Source organism: Maniola jurtina, chromosome 16 (assembly GCF_905333055.1).
Source record: "Maniola jurtina chromosome 16, ilManJurt1.1, whole genome shotgun sequence".
NCBI classification, from domain to species: Eukaryota; Metazoa; Arthropoda; class Insecta; order Lepidoptera; family Nymphalidae; genus Maniola; species Maniola jurtina.
Window position 1 is genome coordinate 5,304,877 of NC_060044.1, and position 17,260 is coordinate 5,322,136.

At 35.7% G+C, this 17,260-nt stretch overlaps 2 protein-coding genes across 2 annotated transcripts; one reads left to right on the forward strand and one right to left on the reverse strand.

The window, feature by feature from the left end:
- Positions 1–1,962: 1,962 nt before the first annotated feature.
- On the reverse strand, positions 1,963–15,525 carry LOC123872996 (gamma-tubulin complex component 6). Its single transcript, XM_045917636.1, has 16 exons — positions 14,792–15,525; positions 13,768–13,969; positions 13,188–13,378; positions 12,569–12,698; positions 11,984–12,130; positions 10,819–11,030; positions 10,215–10,407; positions 9,742–9,871; positions 9,033–9,255; positions 8,169–8,400; positions 7,896–8,088; positions 6,540–7,665; positions 5,182–5,980; positions 4,382–4,605; positions 3,215–3,552; positions 1,963–2,622 (listed from the first exon to the last, which is right to left on the reverse strand). Exons 1-16 carry the CDS (start codon positions 15,197–15,199, stop codon positions 2,385–2,387), a joined length of 4,986 nt encoding a protein of 1,661 aa, XP_045773592.1. The 5' UTR covers positions 15,200–15,525; the 3' UTR covers positions 1,963–2,384.
- Positions 15,526–15,817: 292 nt separating this feature from the next.
- LOC123873418 (39S ribosomal protein L17, mitochondrial) lies at positions 15,818–16,764 on the forward strand. The gene is made up of 2 exons (XM_045918260.1): positions 15,818–16,154; positions 16,287–16,764. Exons 1-2 carry the CDS (start codon positions 15,957–15,959, stop codon positions 16,689–16,691), a joined length of 603 nt encoding a protein of 200 aa, XP_045774216.1. The 5' UTR covers positions 15,818–15,956; the 3' UTR covers positions 16,692–16,764.
- Positions 16,765–17,260: the final 496 nt, after the last annotated feature.

The following is a 17,260-nucleotide window of genomic DNA, read 5'->3' on the forward strand; positions in this document are numbered from 1 at the left end:
CTCTTTTGTTTCTGTTATTTATTGATTTTGTTGTTGATGTTATTTTATTTTTTGTTGTTTCTGTTATTTTTTCTGTTGTTTTCGTTATTTTATTGTTTAAAAATAGGATAAAATGTGATAAATAAATAAATGAGAGAAAAATAAAATTAAAACTCGTTATTTAAGAATTAACGTTTATTTTTAAAATATTACAATAAAACAAATAAACAGTACACAAATATAGCATTAAGCATAATTTTCAACCTTATTTCCATAAAAACAATATATTTCTTTTAAAAAGTTCACAAAATACTCTTCACATACGATTAGGTAGGTAGGTACCTACTTACTCGTAAATTAATATTATCAATACGGGAACAAGCTAAGAGAATATGGAGGACTATACAAAATATTTTTGTATTTGTTCAACGTCATGCTAGCAGACCAAAAAAATCACTACAATGCGTTCAAATTAAACATTGGGAAAGCCATGTTTACCCGACTGCGGCGAAATCTAAAAGGAGGGTTATGTGTTTGTTCTGTATATAGGTATATGTCCGTTCCTATGTCCACTCATAACTACTCAAATACTCACCCGATTTTGATAAATACGTCATTAGGATTCGTCTTGATAGCACGAGTGTCACTGCCAACATAAAATCCTTAAAATTAAAATGCCAGTTTTTGTGCGTTTTAATGTGCAGGCTGAATAGAATAATATTTCAAGACCCTCTCGAGAGAACTATCAAAATTTTAAAATGTCTGTCCCACTCACTCTGCGAACATCAAAAGCGTACTGCCGACCCGGGAATATTCTGAAAGTCTAATGCATTTCTACAGGGTCAAGTACAAAATATGATGATAGTGCCTTCCGATATGTGTCCATTTCTTACCCGACTGCGGCAAAGCCCAAAAGGCGGGTCAAGTTTTTGACCTGTATGTATGCACGTCCGTTCCTATGTCCGCTTGTAACTACTCAACAGCTCCTCCGATTCTGATAAATGATACGTCATTAGATTCGTTTGATGGCGCGAGTTTCACTGGGTTATATAAAATGCTAAAAAAATCAAAATGGCGTATTTTATGCACTTTAATGTGCGTGCTGAAACAGATGCAGTTCAAACCGCAGTCGGCGTTTTTTTAAAAAACTTAAATTACTTGTTCTGATAGCTAATAAGATGCGACCGACCTAAATATTCGCCAAAATGTAGTAGTAATTATAGTATGGCATTTGGCAAAGCGAATTACAATAAACATAAGTAATTTTATTTTAAAGCATGATTATATTATTGGTGGGCAAAATATCACAATCTCCTACACAGACTACATACTAAAGCAAACAATATAATATTGGTGCTAATTCTGATTGCCACTTAGGATGAGATCTAGAGAGCGCACTTTGACTTTGCTCAGACTAGATTTTGTTAAAACGAGACAACGTTATGCCGCTGGCATAAATCTGTCTCGTTTTAACTGGAACTTAAGTCTAAGCAAAGTCAAAGTGCGCTCTATAGATTTCAACCTTAGAGTATTCGCATCTTTTTCTTACCAATGATGTAAGAAAAGGACAGACAAACTTATTTTAATTTAAAACTATGAAATCTCATGACTTTAGATGCCAGTCAGTGTATAGTAGCTCTTAAATTTTAAAGTAGTTAGTTCAAAATTCATTTTCCGTCCCTTTAAGCAACATTTAAAAGAAAAAGATGCAGATAGTCTAAATTTAGTTTAGAGAAAAAACAGAATCGACGCCAATGGTCTAATTAAATTAATATTCTCTATTATAGAGCATTAATTAGTTAATCACTTATAACAAAATAGACTAATAATAATAATTATTTGTTATTATATAGAAATAGCATTAATAAATTAAATAATTCCTGAGATTATTTATTTTCCTTCTCTCAATCATATTATAATAATTATCTTACTACACTATCCTTTTATTGATTTCGAAAGGGTTGGATTGGAAGTTATTAATACTTCTAATTGCATTTTGAGGCTGAAGTTACTCTAAGACACTGAAAGCATGTGAGATTCACTTTGCATAAGTTTAAACTGCTAAGATTAAATCTAGTACAAGAACAAAAGGATAAATTGTAGTACCTACATAGATCTATATCTGATATGTGTTTGTTCCATCAGAATTTTGTGACTACTCTAAGCAGTTACTTTTTTCTTTCCCCCGTAAAAGTTATTCGAACGCTCCAATTAATGGGGCGAAGTGTTTAGTTATTGCCAAATAAATGAAATCTATTTATTTTTTAATTGACAGACTAGCGCTTGGCTGCAATCAGACCTGCTAGCAAGTAATGGTGCAGCCTAAGATGAAGCGCGCTTACCTAGAAGTTGCCTATTCACTCTTGACTTGAAGGAACCCATATTAAAAGTGGAAGTTAGGACCTTCATGTAGACTGAATACTGGCATTGGTATCCTCTTTGGACTTGTCAGGGTCATAATACCCGTTAAGGTTCACCATAGTGAGGAGTTCCACCAGATGTCTCTGGTAGCCGCATTCCATCAGTTTGGTGATCACCTTGTGCAGATATTTCGCTAGTTTCTCGAACAAATGGTACAACTCCTCCAGCTGAATGAAACTTGTGTGTGTGAAGCAACCGTTGGTTTCCTTTTGTTGCCACTCGCTGGAAACAATGGGTGGAATTGAACATGGAATTATCAATTCTGTTGGTAGAAGTAATTTAGCAATTCTGATATTTATTACTATCTGTTATCTGTTAACGTTATCTTACTATAATGGCGATAACGCACTGCATCCGATCCAAATCCGTGAAAATACGTTCCAAAATAGTCATAGAACTATTTGTATGGTAGCTTACGCACTAGCTCCGACTTGCTTCATCCGTGAGAATATCTCGGATGTGCCTCGAATTCAAATCGAACATTATGACGTAGATATTTTAAAGATATCCACTGAATAGCTTGGATTTGGATCGAATTAGTGCGTAAGGAATATCCGAGTTTGGTCCGAGTTTTTTACTATCCGTATTTTCACGGTCTCGGATCGGATGAGTGCGTAACCGCTCTGACCGTATGTGATCGAATATATAAAAGCTGAGAGTATTTAACGTTTTTAGAAACTGGCAACACTGAGGTCGATATCCCTAGTAGTTGTTATAACCTCGTCTGGTTTTGATTCTAGTATCTATCTTTCTTAATAAAAAAATGTAAAGAAAACGACAAAAAAAGAAAATGGGAAAATGTAAAATAACATACCCAGCCTTCAGGACTCGGCTAAACTTCAACACCACAGTGAAGATATCGTTCAAGAGCTTCATTACAGGCATCGATCTGTTATTCAAAAGGCACCTAAAGAGGACCTTCTTTATATAAACCACGTGGCACTCGTACAAATCGTCGAGCGTTCTGGCCTTCATTAGATCTTTCTCGAATTCCGTCCATGACGTAAGAATGCATGTTGTGACTATGTAGTTGTCTAACGCTCTTATGAGCGACGCCATTATGTGTCTGTATATCTGTATAGATATGTATTGGGGCGATTTTAACAGCTTTCTGGAGTGATGTTTGGATATTTTCGCTGTTAGCTTTAAAGACTGCAAAACGGAAATTGAAAATTTATTTCATGTTTCAAGTGTTCATTCATTACATTTAACGGTGACCTCACAAGTCATCTGCAAGTCTAATCAATTAGGGTTCTGAAATTTTAAACTACTGATTTCCCAATTATAATGGTACTAGATAATCCCCGCGACTTCGTCCACTTAAGTTTTGGTTTTTAAAAATGCTGTCTATTCTTTATCGAGATAAAAAAGTAGCCTTTAAGGTCCCAACGCACTTGAGCTACGCTGCACGACGCGGCGTACTAATACAGTTTATTAGATGACACCCGAGACTTCGTCCGCGTGGATTTAGGTTTTTTCAAAATCCCGTAGGAACTCTATGATTTTCTGGGATAAAAGGTAGCCTATGTGATAATCCAGGGTATAATCTATCTCCATTCCGGATTTCAGCCAAATCCATTCGGTAGTTTTTGCGTAAAAGAGTAACAAACATACACACAAACTTTCGCCAAGTGTGATATGAGTTTGTATGGAGCAAAGCGCACTTGGACGACGCGGCGCGGTATAGTTGATATGAGTTTATATGGAGCAAGCGGCTGACGCGTCGCGTCACGTCGCGAGGTTCACCAACAGTACGCTTTACATTGCGGCAAAGTCGTGCCGCCAACCGTTTTAGCGTTATGGTACGATGTCGTGCAGAAACTAATAGGGTGTGGACTAATTAAAACCGCCGTATTGCCTTCCAAGTAAGCCCGCTTCTATCTTAGACTGCATCATCTCTTACTACCAGGTCAGAATTACAATCGCAGGGAAAGATTTCCAAGCTCTAAGTCAAAGGAGCTATAAATTAAAAGACTTTTACCTCGAAGTCTTCACTCAGCACCCAAAATATCCGTCTCATTTTAACCAGAAACTGGAACACTTTAGCGTATCTCAGTAAGGCTTCTTGAGATAGGATAATGTTCAAAGGCCAGCTCACAGTGTATGTGAGAGAGAGACATTGTAGTACATCAGGCGAACTGTGTTGGAAACTTAGCGGCGAGTCCGTTATAGTGAACGATAAGTTTTCCGAAAATTTGTGGACGTCTGGAATAGGTTTAAAATTTTACTAAGATATTTTAAAATAGAATTTATAAATACCAATACAAACTATAAATTCTATATTAATAAATGGTACATACAATATCTACGTTTTGCTAAACTGTTGCACTAAACGCAAGTGATTTACTGTTTATGTTGAGAGGTTTTTAAGTTTGAAAGCCTTTGACACAAAAGGTGTCAAAACTAGTCTAGATTTTACAGTAATATGTAAACTTCTTAAAAGATCATCTTCTCTTTTAGAAATTGATTAAAGTCATTATTACTTTTGCTGGTAAGCTTAACTAATGGCTTCGATTCTGATGTCTTTCTCTAAACTAAAACAGTATCTTATAAAGGATGGAGAATGAAATTTAAGTTGGAGATTATTAAGTTTAGTGCTACTCTACTTTAAACACTATGATCAAGACTGGTACCAAAAGTCGCAAGATTTGAGTTTTAAATTAAGTTTAAGTATCCTTTCCTTACTACATTGGTAATACTCTAAGTTTCTATCAGAATCCGTACCACAAAATATTACTTACCTACTAAAACAATAATAATTTGTTATATTCGAAAACTTACGTGATATAGACGACCCGAGAGCTTTGTCCAAAATATTATGCAATGTGGCAAAGTTCAACAACTCTTGCGGATGCAGCGTTTTTGTCAATTTAGTGAACAAGTTATGACAAATGCTTCTAGAAAACTCTCCATCCATTAAAAAGAAGTAATCCTTCAAGCTCCTCAAGTGCTCATACATATCCAGATTAACCAGGAAATGGGTTAGAATCGAATTATTCACAACTTCGAGTTGATACGTCAATGGCAACATAACAGATCTTTGTAAGCAAGCTGTTAATGTTGCTATATTGTCACAATTCACCTTTTGATCTTTTTCGGTGTCACACTGTGACGCAAAAATGTTTTTATATGGTTTTTTCTTGACTTCTTCCATAATGACTGTAGGATGAGTGTAGAATGAATCTGTGTCACTATTTATCTTCTTATTAAAGTAATCTTTGGAGTAATTCTGTAAATATTTCACGCCGAACGGATCAAACGATTCTAGATTGTATGAGCCATCTATTATATTGAATATCGAAGTTTTTCTGTTTGATACAGGAATATCGCAAAAGTCTACACTTTTGGATGGGGAATTTTCCGGGCTTTCAGTTTGAACGTCGCTGATTACTTCCGATTCGGCAGTTTCATCGTCAACGATTAATGAAAAGTTAAACCCGGTTGAGTTCAGGAATTCTTTGTCAGGTTTAAGCTTGGCCGACTCTAAGTCTTTGCCGCCTTCGCTGCGAGGTGTGAATATATCGCTCGTGATGCCTCCGTCGGCCGGCATTTCAGCGGTTGTAGGCGTCTCTAAATGGAGCTGTAGAAAAAAAAATATAGACGTTTAACTTTTAAAAACAGTCTAAACAAACTTTATAAAGTAGTTTTTTAAAATAACTTCATGAAAAGATTCAATTTCTCAAATATGAATTATATTCTTTTGAAAATCTACACAATAAAATCGTTGATGCCAAACAGGCATGAAAATTATGTAATTTCAACACATTTATCAAAATCTAAGGAGTAGTTTAGATCATTTATTAACCCAAAAAGAGGCCCAAAAAGAGGGGTGTTATAAGTTTGACGTGTGTATCTGTGTATCTGTCTGTGGCATCTTAGCTCCTAAACTAATAAACCGATTTTAATTTAGTTTTTTTTTTGTTTGAAAGGGGCTTGATCGAAAGTGTTCTTAGCTATTATCGAAGAAAATCGGTTCAGCCGTTATCAGCTCTTTTCTAGTTACTGTAACCTTCACTTGTCGAGGGTGTCATAAATTTTTAATTTACACTTGTTATGAATCAAGAGATTGTAATGCATAAGACAAATACACAGACTGACTATACTGCTGCTAAAATCAGAACAAGTATCACAGACATTACCGTCGAGAACAATTCGCCTGGTGTAATCGTCCCTGTGTTTGGTGTGACCACAAGTTTCTGTTGACTAAACGTGTTTTCACTGAAAGGTTTCAAGTTCAACCTCAAACCAGATTTCTTTGCAGGATCATATTTTTTTGTTGAATTCAAGGTATTCTCGTATACTGAGCCTAAAACTTTATTTTTATTTCGTATAGCTTCTTCCTGGGCAATATTCGCTGGTTCTTTTACTGTATACTTTTCTGAAGGGAGATTGTATTCAACGCCTAAAACTCTTTGTCTATTAACAAGAGCTTCCTTTTGCGCGTCAGTTCTAGGTTCTGTGACTACTTTATCCTTTTGAACAATATCAAATTCTACACCCAGTACTTTCAGCTTATTCTTTTTGGCTTCGACGTAAGGTGACCATTCCTCTTCGATGTTATTTTCTTCATCTAACGATGGTAGCTTCTTGGGGTGATTTATTCGATTATTCTGACTGTCTGTTTGACCAAACTCATGAGCCATAACTTTCTGCTTATTCTTCAATGCTTCTTGGTTTCTTTCCAAAAATTGTAGATTATCAAATTCGTTGTCTAGCTCACGACCGATAACGTTACTCGATGTTTCTTTTTCCTTCGATTTGTGATCATTCCCCGTGTTGGCGGTCACGACGTTTCCTTGCGCATCCACTTCAACTTCGTTATCACAGGGAATGTCATCTTTAGATTTGGAAACTCCAAAGAAGTTTTTAGCGACATTACATATGGCATTCAGAACGTCACTCGACGTTTGCGCTTTTTGTTTGTTTTTGCTGTGTTCAGAAACATTGGAAGACTCCGCGTCTTGTATTATTTCTACAGAGGGCGTTGAATCTGGAGTTTTAAAGTCATTGACTTCACCATTATTGTTATCGATTGCATCAAGATCATCTTCAGATTTAAAATCACTTTGAATAGACATTGCCATTACTGATTCGTTACGCTGATGTTCCAACTCTAGCTTCTCTCTTTTTAAATTTCTCTCCTCTGTAGACAGCAGTTGCATTCTAGTTTGATCTAACTGTAAGCGTTTAATTTTCCATTCAGTATGTATCTTACTTTTCTCTACCTCCATATTTAATTTTGAATAATATTCCATCATTTTACTTCTGCAATTAAAAATAGATGATCAAACAAATAAGAAGATCAAAATACACACATACAACATAAATTTCATACACTCATATAGCTTTTACTTGTAACATAGTTCGGGTGGATTTATATTTTTTCACATCCCTCAGGAACATTACTTTCCCCGGATGAAAACAAGTAAAAAAGTAACAAATGGATACACTTTTTCATTCATAATAATTATGTACATATAGACTATCCCACTCACCTTTCATCATCTCTCAACTTAGAATCAACTTCTTCGGTGGCTTTTCCCGCGGCTTTTTCTAATTCACAAAGACTTCTCTCGCGCTTTTTTGCTTTGGTCTTGGCGGCCTTCGCTTCAGCCATCGCCGCTTCTAACACTCTCAGTGAATGTTGTTTCTCTGCTATTATTAGTTGTGCTAACCTTTTTCTTTCAGCTACAAACAATTATTTAATTTAGAATAATTAAAGATAGTACATTTCTAAGCAAATCAGTTTATTTAAGTAAGAACCTTACCAACAATCTTTTCCATAGTTTCAGCTTGTTTCAAAGACGCCATTTCAGTGAAAGCCTTTCGCTCTGCCTCCCGCTTTAGCAGAATTTGTTCGAAAGTGACGGGTTCCCCACTCACGAACAAACACCTCGTTCGGTACACGTCCAACAACTGCTGTTGGTGCTCAAGCTCATCGAAACTGGCACAGCATTTTACTGATGGATGGTCTGATGAAATTAAGAGGACTAGAGGATCCTGTAAATAGGTACAACATGTTTCAAATAAGTATTAATATTTTATTCGTTCCATAAGCAAACTAGAAATTGACATAGGCGTACGACTCCTGCGCTCCACCTCAAGAAAGTGCGAAAGTCATTTGTGGGAATAAGAAAAATATTTTATAACAAAATTCCGCAATCAATTTTAGACTTGCCTTCACATACGTTTAGAAATCTATTAAAAGTATACTCCAGATAAAAGCCTATTACACAATCGAGGATTATTTAAATAATAAAAAGTTTAGTGATTATATAAACAACAAATAGCCTGCTCTGGCAATTCGTGGGATTACTTTGTACATGGCATATAATACATATCATAATCCATACTTATAAATTATTAATATTATAAAAGCGAAATGTAAAATGTCTGTCTGCTAGCTTTTACAGCTCATCCGTAAAACCGATTTTGACTTTTGGTACAATTAGCTTACATCTAGGGGGCGGACATAGGCTACTTTTATCCCGGAAAATCAAAGAGTTCCAACAGGATTTTTAAAAACCTAAATCCACGCGGACAAAGTCGCGGGCTTCATCTACTTTTCTTATAAATATCAAAGTATTATTTGAGTTGGACAAAATATACAAAGCATTAAAAAAGCTACTTACACTAGGGTTACAATGTTTCAGCAATCTCAAAGATTTGCCACAGAGCAAAATAAACGTGGCCAATTGCCTTAGAAAATCTGGAATGGCAACACTGAGGGTGATATGAAACCCTTTGTCCCAATATCTCTTGGAACGAGAGTTCACAAACGTGGTATCTTTTCGTATAAAGAACTCGTCATAAACGTCGTCTAATTCTCCTTCGAATATGAATCGTTCTATAAATCTGTGAAAACGTTGATTAAAAGTTTGTAACAATTTTAATTTAATATAATCCATATCCCACACACCCCTATTAATACTATAATTAATGTGAAAGTATGTTGGTTTGTGCATCTATTTAACCGTTTTTTAACGAAATTTGGTACAAAGATAGCTTGCATTCCAGGAAAAGACATTACTTATTGTTTCGGAAAAAAGAGTTCCCACGGGATTCTTAGTAAATTAATAAAGGTTGTTATTATTAATATATATGAAAAGCTACAAACCAATAAACCAACAAACAAACACACTTTCGCATTTATAATATGGGTAGTAATTTAAAATATAAAAAATAGCGAGCAAAAGAGCAGGCGGGTCACCTGGTGTTAAGTGATTACCGCCGCCCATGAAGATTTGCAGCACCAGAGGTACTGCCGATGCGTTGACGGCCTTTCAGCAATTTGTTGGTTATTGAATAACCCCATGTTGAATATGTAATGTTAATATTTACTTGAAATAAGCGCCGCATATGGCGAACAAGGCGTTGTACAAAGTCAGTGCAGTGTTCCTGTGCGTCACGAGCGATATCTCATTGAACAAATACGACATCAGTTCCGCACCGTGCGGCATCGACGATGAATCTGAAACAAATTACAACATAAGAATAAGAAATGTTTATTTTGCTAGAATATGGTATATAATTTACATTGGTCTTAAATATGTATAAATTTTCTATTTCGCAGATTTCACCAGAATTTTTTTTCAGTTATTTTTTATCATAACCTCGAAATAAACAACTAATCAATCGCACTGATGCATAAGTTTAGTAACAAAAATCATTTTGTATTTCATGCTACTAGTATAAACAAAACAATAGCTTTCTCTGTCATGCTCATAAGCGAAAGAGACAAAAAGACTTTTTATGATGCGTATGCAGGCCCAGTTGCTGTATTATTGATTAAACTAAATGTAAACCAAACTCACCTAGATCCACAACTTTATAAATAGAGGCAATAGTCTCGATCTCATACTCGAGCGGCTCAATGTGAAATAGAATCTGCAGTAAAGTGGGCATGACGTTGAGCTCGTCTGCACTCTTTCTGCAGCATTCTTCATATATCACCGTCGCCACTAAGCGAAATTCTAGCAAATATCTTCTAATTGTTTCTCTTGCTGCCTGCAAAGTTACGAAAAAATTACTAAAAATTATTATAAAGAAGAACCTATACATTACGTACATAGAGGTAATATTCCCTCGAGCGAAACTGGCTGGATCAGCTAGCGATTTCCGGGACGCGAGCTACCTCTGGTTTAAACGGGTAAACGGGTGGACCCTTAAGAATGCCGTGGGAACTCTTTAATTTTCCGGGATAAAAAGTATCCTATGTCCATTCCCGGGATGTAAGCTTACTCTGTACCAAATTTCATCAAAATCGATTAAACTGTTGGGACGTGAAAACCTAGCAGACAGACAAACTTTCGCGTTTATAATATTAGTATGGATTTGTCCTATACACTGCAGCTGGCCCCAGACTTAAGGCGCACCTCGTGCAGCAACATTTTTTAGGAAATGTGAACATAAACATACCTCAAAAACCAGTCCCTTGCTGTGAAAATAGTCATCGACGGTTAGGTTGAAGGCGAAATTATACAGTCGCTTATACAACGTGCCAACAAGAAGCAACGGCGTGACATACGACGTCAAATGCTCTTTCGAAATACCCTCCAAAACTAAATTCTCTTTTATACCAAAACAATTTGATTCTTTATTGAACGGGAACGAACTTGTTTCTACGCCAACTGTAAGTGGAATTGAAAAAAAATCGGTCAAATGTTAGTCGCCCGAAGGTGAAGGGTTCCGTACCATCGTACAAGAATTAATAACACGTTAATTTTCTTGGTGGCCATTTTGAAATTTTTATTATTTGTTTAGCGGCAAAAGAAATGCATTTTCTGTGAAAATATTAACTCTCTAAACGGTTTACAAGATAAAGTCCGCTGACTGACAGACAGACGGACGGACGGACAGAGGTGCCTTAATAACAGGGTCTTGATGGCACTCTTCGAGTACAGAACTTTGAAAAAATAACTCAGCATGTGTACTATAATGAGTCCGAACTAATAGGAAAGCCATATTGTGCTTTATTCAATTACCGTTATTTGAAATTTACGGTTTGCACAGAAAATCAAAGAGTTTTAAAAACGTAAATCTTCGCAGCACGGAACAAGTCATTCAGTAAAATATGAACTTTTTTATTCCTTTACAAGTTAGCCCTTGACTATGATCTCACCTGGCGGTAAGTAATTATGCAGTTTGAGGTGGAAACAGGTTAATTTGGAAGGGGTGTGACAGTTTTGACTTTTATTTGTATTTAATTCAATTTAAGGTAATATTCAAACACCAGTTACAGTGGTAAAATGTATAAGGCTCATCAGGAAGACTTCCTCTGTGTTGGTGTTAGCTGGCGGGCGTGCTCTGCCTTTTTGGAGTGTTTTTTTTTTGTTAAAACTGACTGGAAAGCGCTCTAAGGGGTTGCCGTGCGTGTGTTCACGAGCGCCGGCACACACGGGGTCCATACTTGTATAGTTTAACTAACTTGATACAAATAACTACAACTTGACATTGGCTAATCTTTGTAAAGCCAGACGAGAGAGAAAAAAAAGGCTCATCAGACATTATTTCAAGATATTGTACCTACATTTTATTGAATAAATCATTCATTCATTTATTCATTCCCACTATGTCAACTTACTTATTAAATACATGATATGCCTTATAAATTGTTTCTCTGATATGATGCTGAGGCCACTCAGCTCGTTCTCATAAATCTGTCTCCACAGCGCCATCTCTCTGGTTGATGAAGCTATAAGCTGTCTATCATTGATCGGAGGCAGTTTGGCTGAAAATAATAATAAAAAAACCGGTCAAGTGCGAGTTGGACTCGTACACGTAGGGTTCCATACCCTACCATTGTAGGTAAGGATAAGAAATGACACTTTAATTTTTTTTGTAATGTTACCACAAAATCACATTTTTCGGATTTTTTTGTTTACTTGTGCTATAAGACCTACCTAACTGCCAAATTTCATGATTCTAGGTGAACAGGAATGGTCTTCTATTGACAGACATAGAAGTGATCCTATTAGGGTTCCTTTTCTCCTTTTGACCCTAAAAAGCAGACATTTCAGTAAAATTACGAGTCTACTTTGATTAATAATTACAGGACCAGTGTCCAAAAATGTCTTGTGAAAATATCAACCACGATTGGGCGTTTTTGTAATTTTAGGATATTTATACTTTAACATTGTTGAAGTTAGGAATAATATAAAAGACCTACCAACAATATCCCAAATGTCTTCAGGTATATCTTTATCAACTTGCGAAGCTAACTCCCAAATATCTATTGAGTTGTCTTTACAGAACACTTCCTTCACTTTTGACTGTTCACTTGAGCTTACTAGAGTAACCTGAAATTCAATTTATTGTATTTTTAATATACATAAAAAATTTGTCAAGTGCGAGTCGGACTTGCACACGAAGGGTTCAGTACCATCGTACAAGAAATCTCAAACCAGTATAATAAAACTTTATTGCTCCACGGCTGTACAACACTGTAAGTTAATGATGGACAGCGCCATCTTGATGTCATTAGTAAACATTTAGTAAACATATTATTTGATCATGAACACTAGTTTTTAATTTTTTTCGCGATATATAACCACAAATTAACGGTTCTCAGATTTTTTCCTTTATTTATTGTGCTGTAGGACATTGCTATCTGCCTTTCATGATTCTATGTTAATGGATAGTATCCTATAGGTTTTGATTGTCTTGAATCGACAGCCACAACAGACGGACAGACATACAACGAATCTTATAAATAAGGGTTCTTTTTTTCCTTTTCAGGTATGCTAAAAATAATGTTTTTATTAATGAATCAATTGAATAAATCTTACCTTAATATTAGCATCTGTGGATTGTGACGAAGGTATTTGTATATCTCTTGGGGCGGTTAGACGTGGAAAGTTATGTATCGTATTATCAGAGTACGGGGAAAATGTAGTAGACGTCATAGACGCCAGTGACATTGGACTGAGGTATGACTTCACATTCACTGTTCCACTTTGAGAATGACTATCTGGAAGACCTGCAAAAAATGGTGGTGAAGAAATCAAAAACATTTCCTCCAATGTCAGAGTCAAATCATTTATTCAAAATAGGTACGTACCAATGTACACTTTTTGAGTGTCAACTCAATTCCATAATTTCAAGGGGAAGTAACCTATCGGTTTTAATTCCCTTGACCAGTCTTGACAGACACAACTGACAGACGTACAGACAGATAGACAGACACACAAAAAGTGATCCTAAAACAGTTCTATTTTTCACTGGATCCCTAAAAAGAGTCCTTATTTCCATACAAGGAACCCTAAAAATTTGTGACTGTGAGTTCCCACTGGATTTTTAAAACCTTATTCCGTGTGGATTTAGTCCACACAGAATAAGTAATACATTTGATTTTATAATATAACTTACATCCTCTGGAGTTAAAGCTTTCAACTGTAACCTCTGTGTAGCACTGAGATGTGTTTTTGGACCAGTGTGACTCCGGACGCTTCACCGAATAAGGCAGCTCAAACACATGTGATGGGAAATATGAGTAAGGTTCAGGTGAACCAAATAACTCCTTTTTTGGTTTCGGTAACATCTCATCCAGGAGACCAAATGAAAATGGGTGCTAAAAGAAAATGATGCAACATTAATCAGCCACCTTTTTAAAAACAAAATTAATCAACTAGTATTTAGCTTCCATTCAAGAAATGTAGTCTGGATAGCCATAATAAAAGCTGGACTGAGTTGACAAAGTACTTAAATGAGACTTATTACATAATATAGTGTTTTTTACGCGTTCTGCGTTGTCGAGAGCAAAAGGAAAATATTCTAATTTGGTAGACAAATAAAATCATTGGGAATGCCATCAATCAAGGATAAGAAATACGCTGTCGACAACGCACGACCACAGCCTTTGTATTGAATCTCAATCAAGACGATGATAGCACTAAGCACAATCTTGTTTCTTTCTTTTCAGTTTATTTTACTTGTACCAAGCCGGGTTCAAGTTGTCTCATTTTTTCCATAGTCGGGTTATAGTTTTTTCAACTTTTTTTTTTTGTGAAAACAATTTTGGCATAGTAAATTTTTTGGTCAAGCGTGAGTTGTCCAAAAAAATCAATGAAATTGACTTAATTTTTTTTAGTGCCAATCGACTCAGTTTCATTTAGGAATCATTTCATTGTAACGAAAGAAAAAAATTGGAGCAGCAGAAATTGGTCAAATTTAGCACAGCGAGCAAACAAGTATGCAGGTCACCTATTGTATAATACCTATAATTTTGAAGTTTAATGTTTCTGGGCAGTTGCTTATTTAGACTATTGTATGGACAATGGACATGATTGGCAGATACTAGTTACCTACTTCAAATTAACAAAACCTAATTACTGAAGAATTTTAGCTTTATAACTAGGTCAAACTACTTTAAATAATAACTATAAAAGCATACCTGAAACATTTCATTTGACAAATCTTGTGCTGCAGAATTTTTTAAGCTGATCAAGAATTTCAAAACATTTTGAAAAAGTTCTTTTTCTTCACCAAGGTCTGTACAGCGCACTGTGCTTATAAGTTTCTTAAGTTCAATGGACCTCTTATATTCTGCTACATTTTTGGCAGTTTGCTGGGTTACAAAATAATGAGATAGCAAATCTATGATGGGATCTGTTCCTGCGGCTGCGACTTCAGGTGACCTTTTTAAAATGATTTCATAAGATTGGGACCGCAATTTCGCAGTTAGAGCCCGCTGAGATACTCTACTTTGTACGCAATATTCAGCAGCTGTGTTCTCACACAGCTTCGTGAGTAATTCATACACTCCGGCGTTTTCCGGCCTGAATCTCGAAGGAAAACTCATGTTTACGGTTTGTTTATCACAAGTTTTACATTCAAAACAATAAGTTTCACATTGGTTTTAAACATGGTTACCAATCCTTTTCAACCATTTAAAAACTTAAAAAATCTAACTTAATATTCTGGACCAATAAGTATCATTTGTTAGTTTTTCTGCTTAGTGTAAAACGTAGTGATTACCTATACAATCTTTGGCTTTAATGTACCTAGTATTTTTAAATCTTCTTCATTCATCTTTTGTATCTCACCGATTGTTTTACTTTTAAACAAGCGTAAAAAAAATGAGCTCCCGACCCGAGGTTCCGCACTGTTCCGCACCCGGCAGTTTTATTTTTTTACTTTATTTATGCACAGATTAATAGAAATACTGTCAACTTTATGTCACCTACCTTATGTGTCAAACATCATGATCTAAATATAGGTAGTTACGATCAAAAAAACTAGTTGTAATAGAAAACTTTTGTATAACTTGGCTTGTAGGTTTGCCTGCAGCCTGCCCAACACAATCGCAAGCGCTCCCAAGCGTTGGCCAAGCGTACCTACGCAAACACGCAAGCATGTAGAGCCGCCATTAGGATTTAAAAAAATCGCTAGAACTCTGGGCCGTTAGGCTATAAGAAAATTACATACTCATTACTCTTTGAATACAGCAAAAAGCAAAACATAACCTATAAAAAACTACTTAGAGCATATTATTATTATTTATTATTAAATTATTAATTTAAAACTAGTTCAAAACTAATCCTTATATCGTTAATAAAATGAATCAAGCTGATGTAACAAAATTAGTGTCTAAATTGCGAATAAAGGTACCGGATAAGCATAGAAAATTAAGAACTCCGAAAGGGCCTGAAGGAAGGCTAGATAAATTAAGAAAAACTGTTACTGGCTTGATTAAATACGAAAGAATTGAGTTAAATCTACACAGAGCTGATGAAGCACGCCAATATGCTGAAAGGGTAATAAAGCTTAGATTTGTAGATTATTTTTATGCTATAGATGGTCCTTGAAGTTAACTTAGCCTTTATTACTTTAGATTATTTCTTAGTTATTATTTGGTGATATGTTAATTAGACAAACTTGTGTTTCAGCTCATATCGGAAGCAATCATGCATGGTGACTGCCACAAACCAACAATGGATATTGCAGACTACTGGTTGCTTGAAAAAGAACTGATACACAAATTATTTAAAGTCCTTGTGCCAAGATTTGAAAATTGTAATACAGCTTTTACAAAAATGTTTAAAGCACCAAAGCCAAGTTACGGAAGGAATATTGATAAGGCTATTTTGGAATTAAGAGGTAATCCATATCCATCATTGACAAACAAGCAGTCAAACAATAGACAGCTTCTCCAAAATGTTTTGCTAGATGCCGCAAAATATGAATACAGACAAGCAAAGTATGCTGAAATGGCTGACAAAATTGGTAAAAATGAAGTTACACAGCCAAAAAGTGAGGATTTATCTAAAAGTAAGCCTGCCACTGAGCTTTAAAATGTTAGTTTTGATTATTATTAGTTCGTAAAATGCAACAATATTAGCGAAATAAATTTAAGTAGCCATAACATTAATGTTATTTCATTTCGCAATTCCTGCTCTTGGTTCCTACCTTGTAGATCATTATTAACTATTGCTTTTGGTTTAATCCTGAGTACTTTAGGTATAACCACCTACCAGGGTGGTTGTCCTATACTGCAGAGCAAGAGATCTATTTTATTAGGTGCATTAGCACATCAGCTTCACAACCCGTTTAGCTATGTCAGTTACTTGGGTTCTATGGGTCTCATTTCTGATTTGATCACATAGAGAAACTCCAAGCATCATAGTTTTGCCATTCACCATTGCCTGAAGTCTGAACTGCTCTGAACTTTATTATGGGTTGATTCCGAGATCTTGTATTATATCAGATACGATATCGAACCGGCGGCGTCTGGCGCCCATGCAACGCATTTAAATCGTTTGGCATTCAAAATGTGCAATGACTACCTTGATAGGACCGTGAAGGTCCTTTGAAGGTGGACGAAGTTAATCACGAGACAAGTTTAGTCCCTTCTCGTGAATTG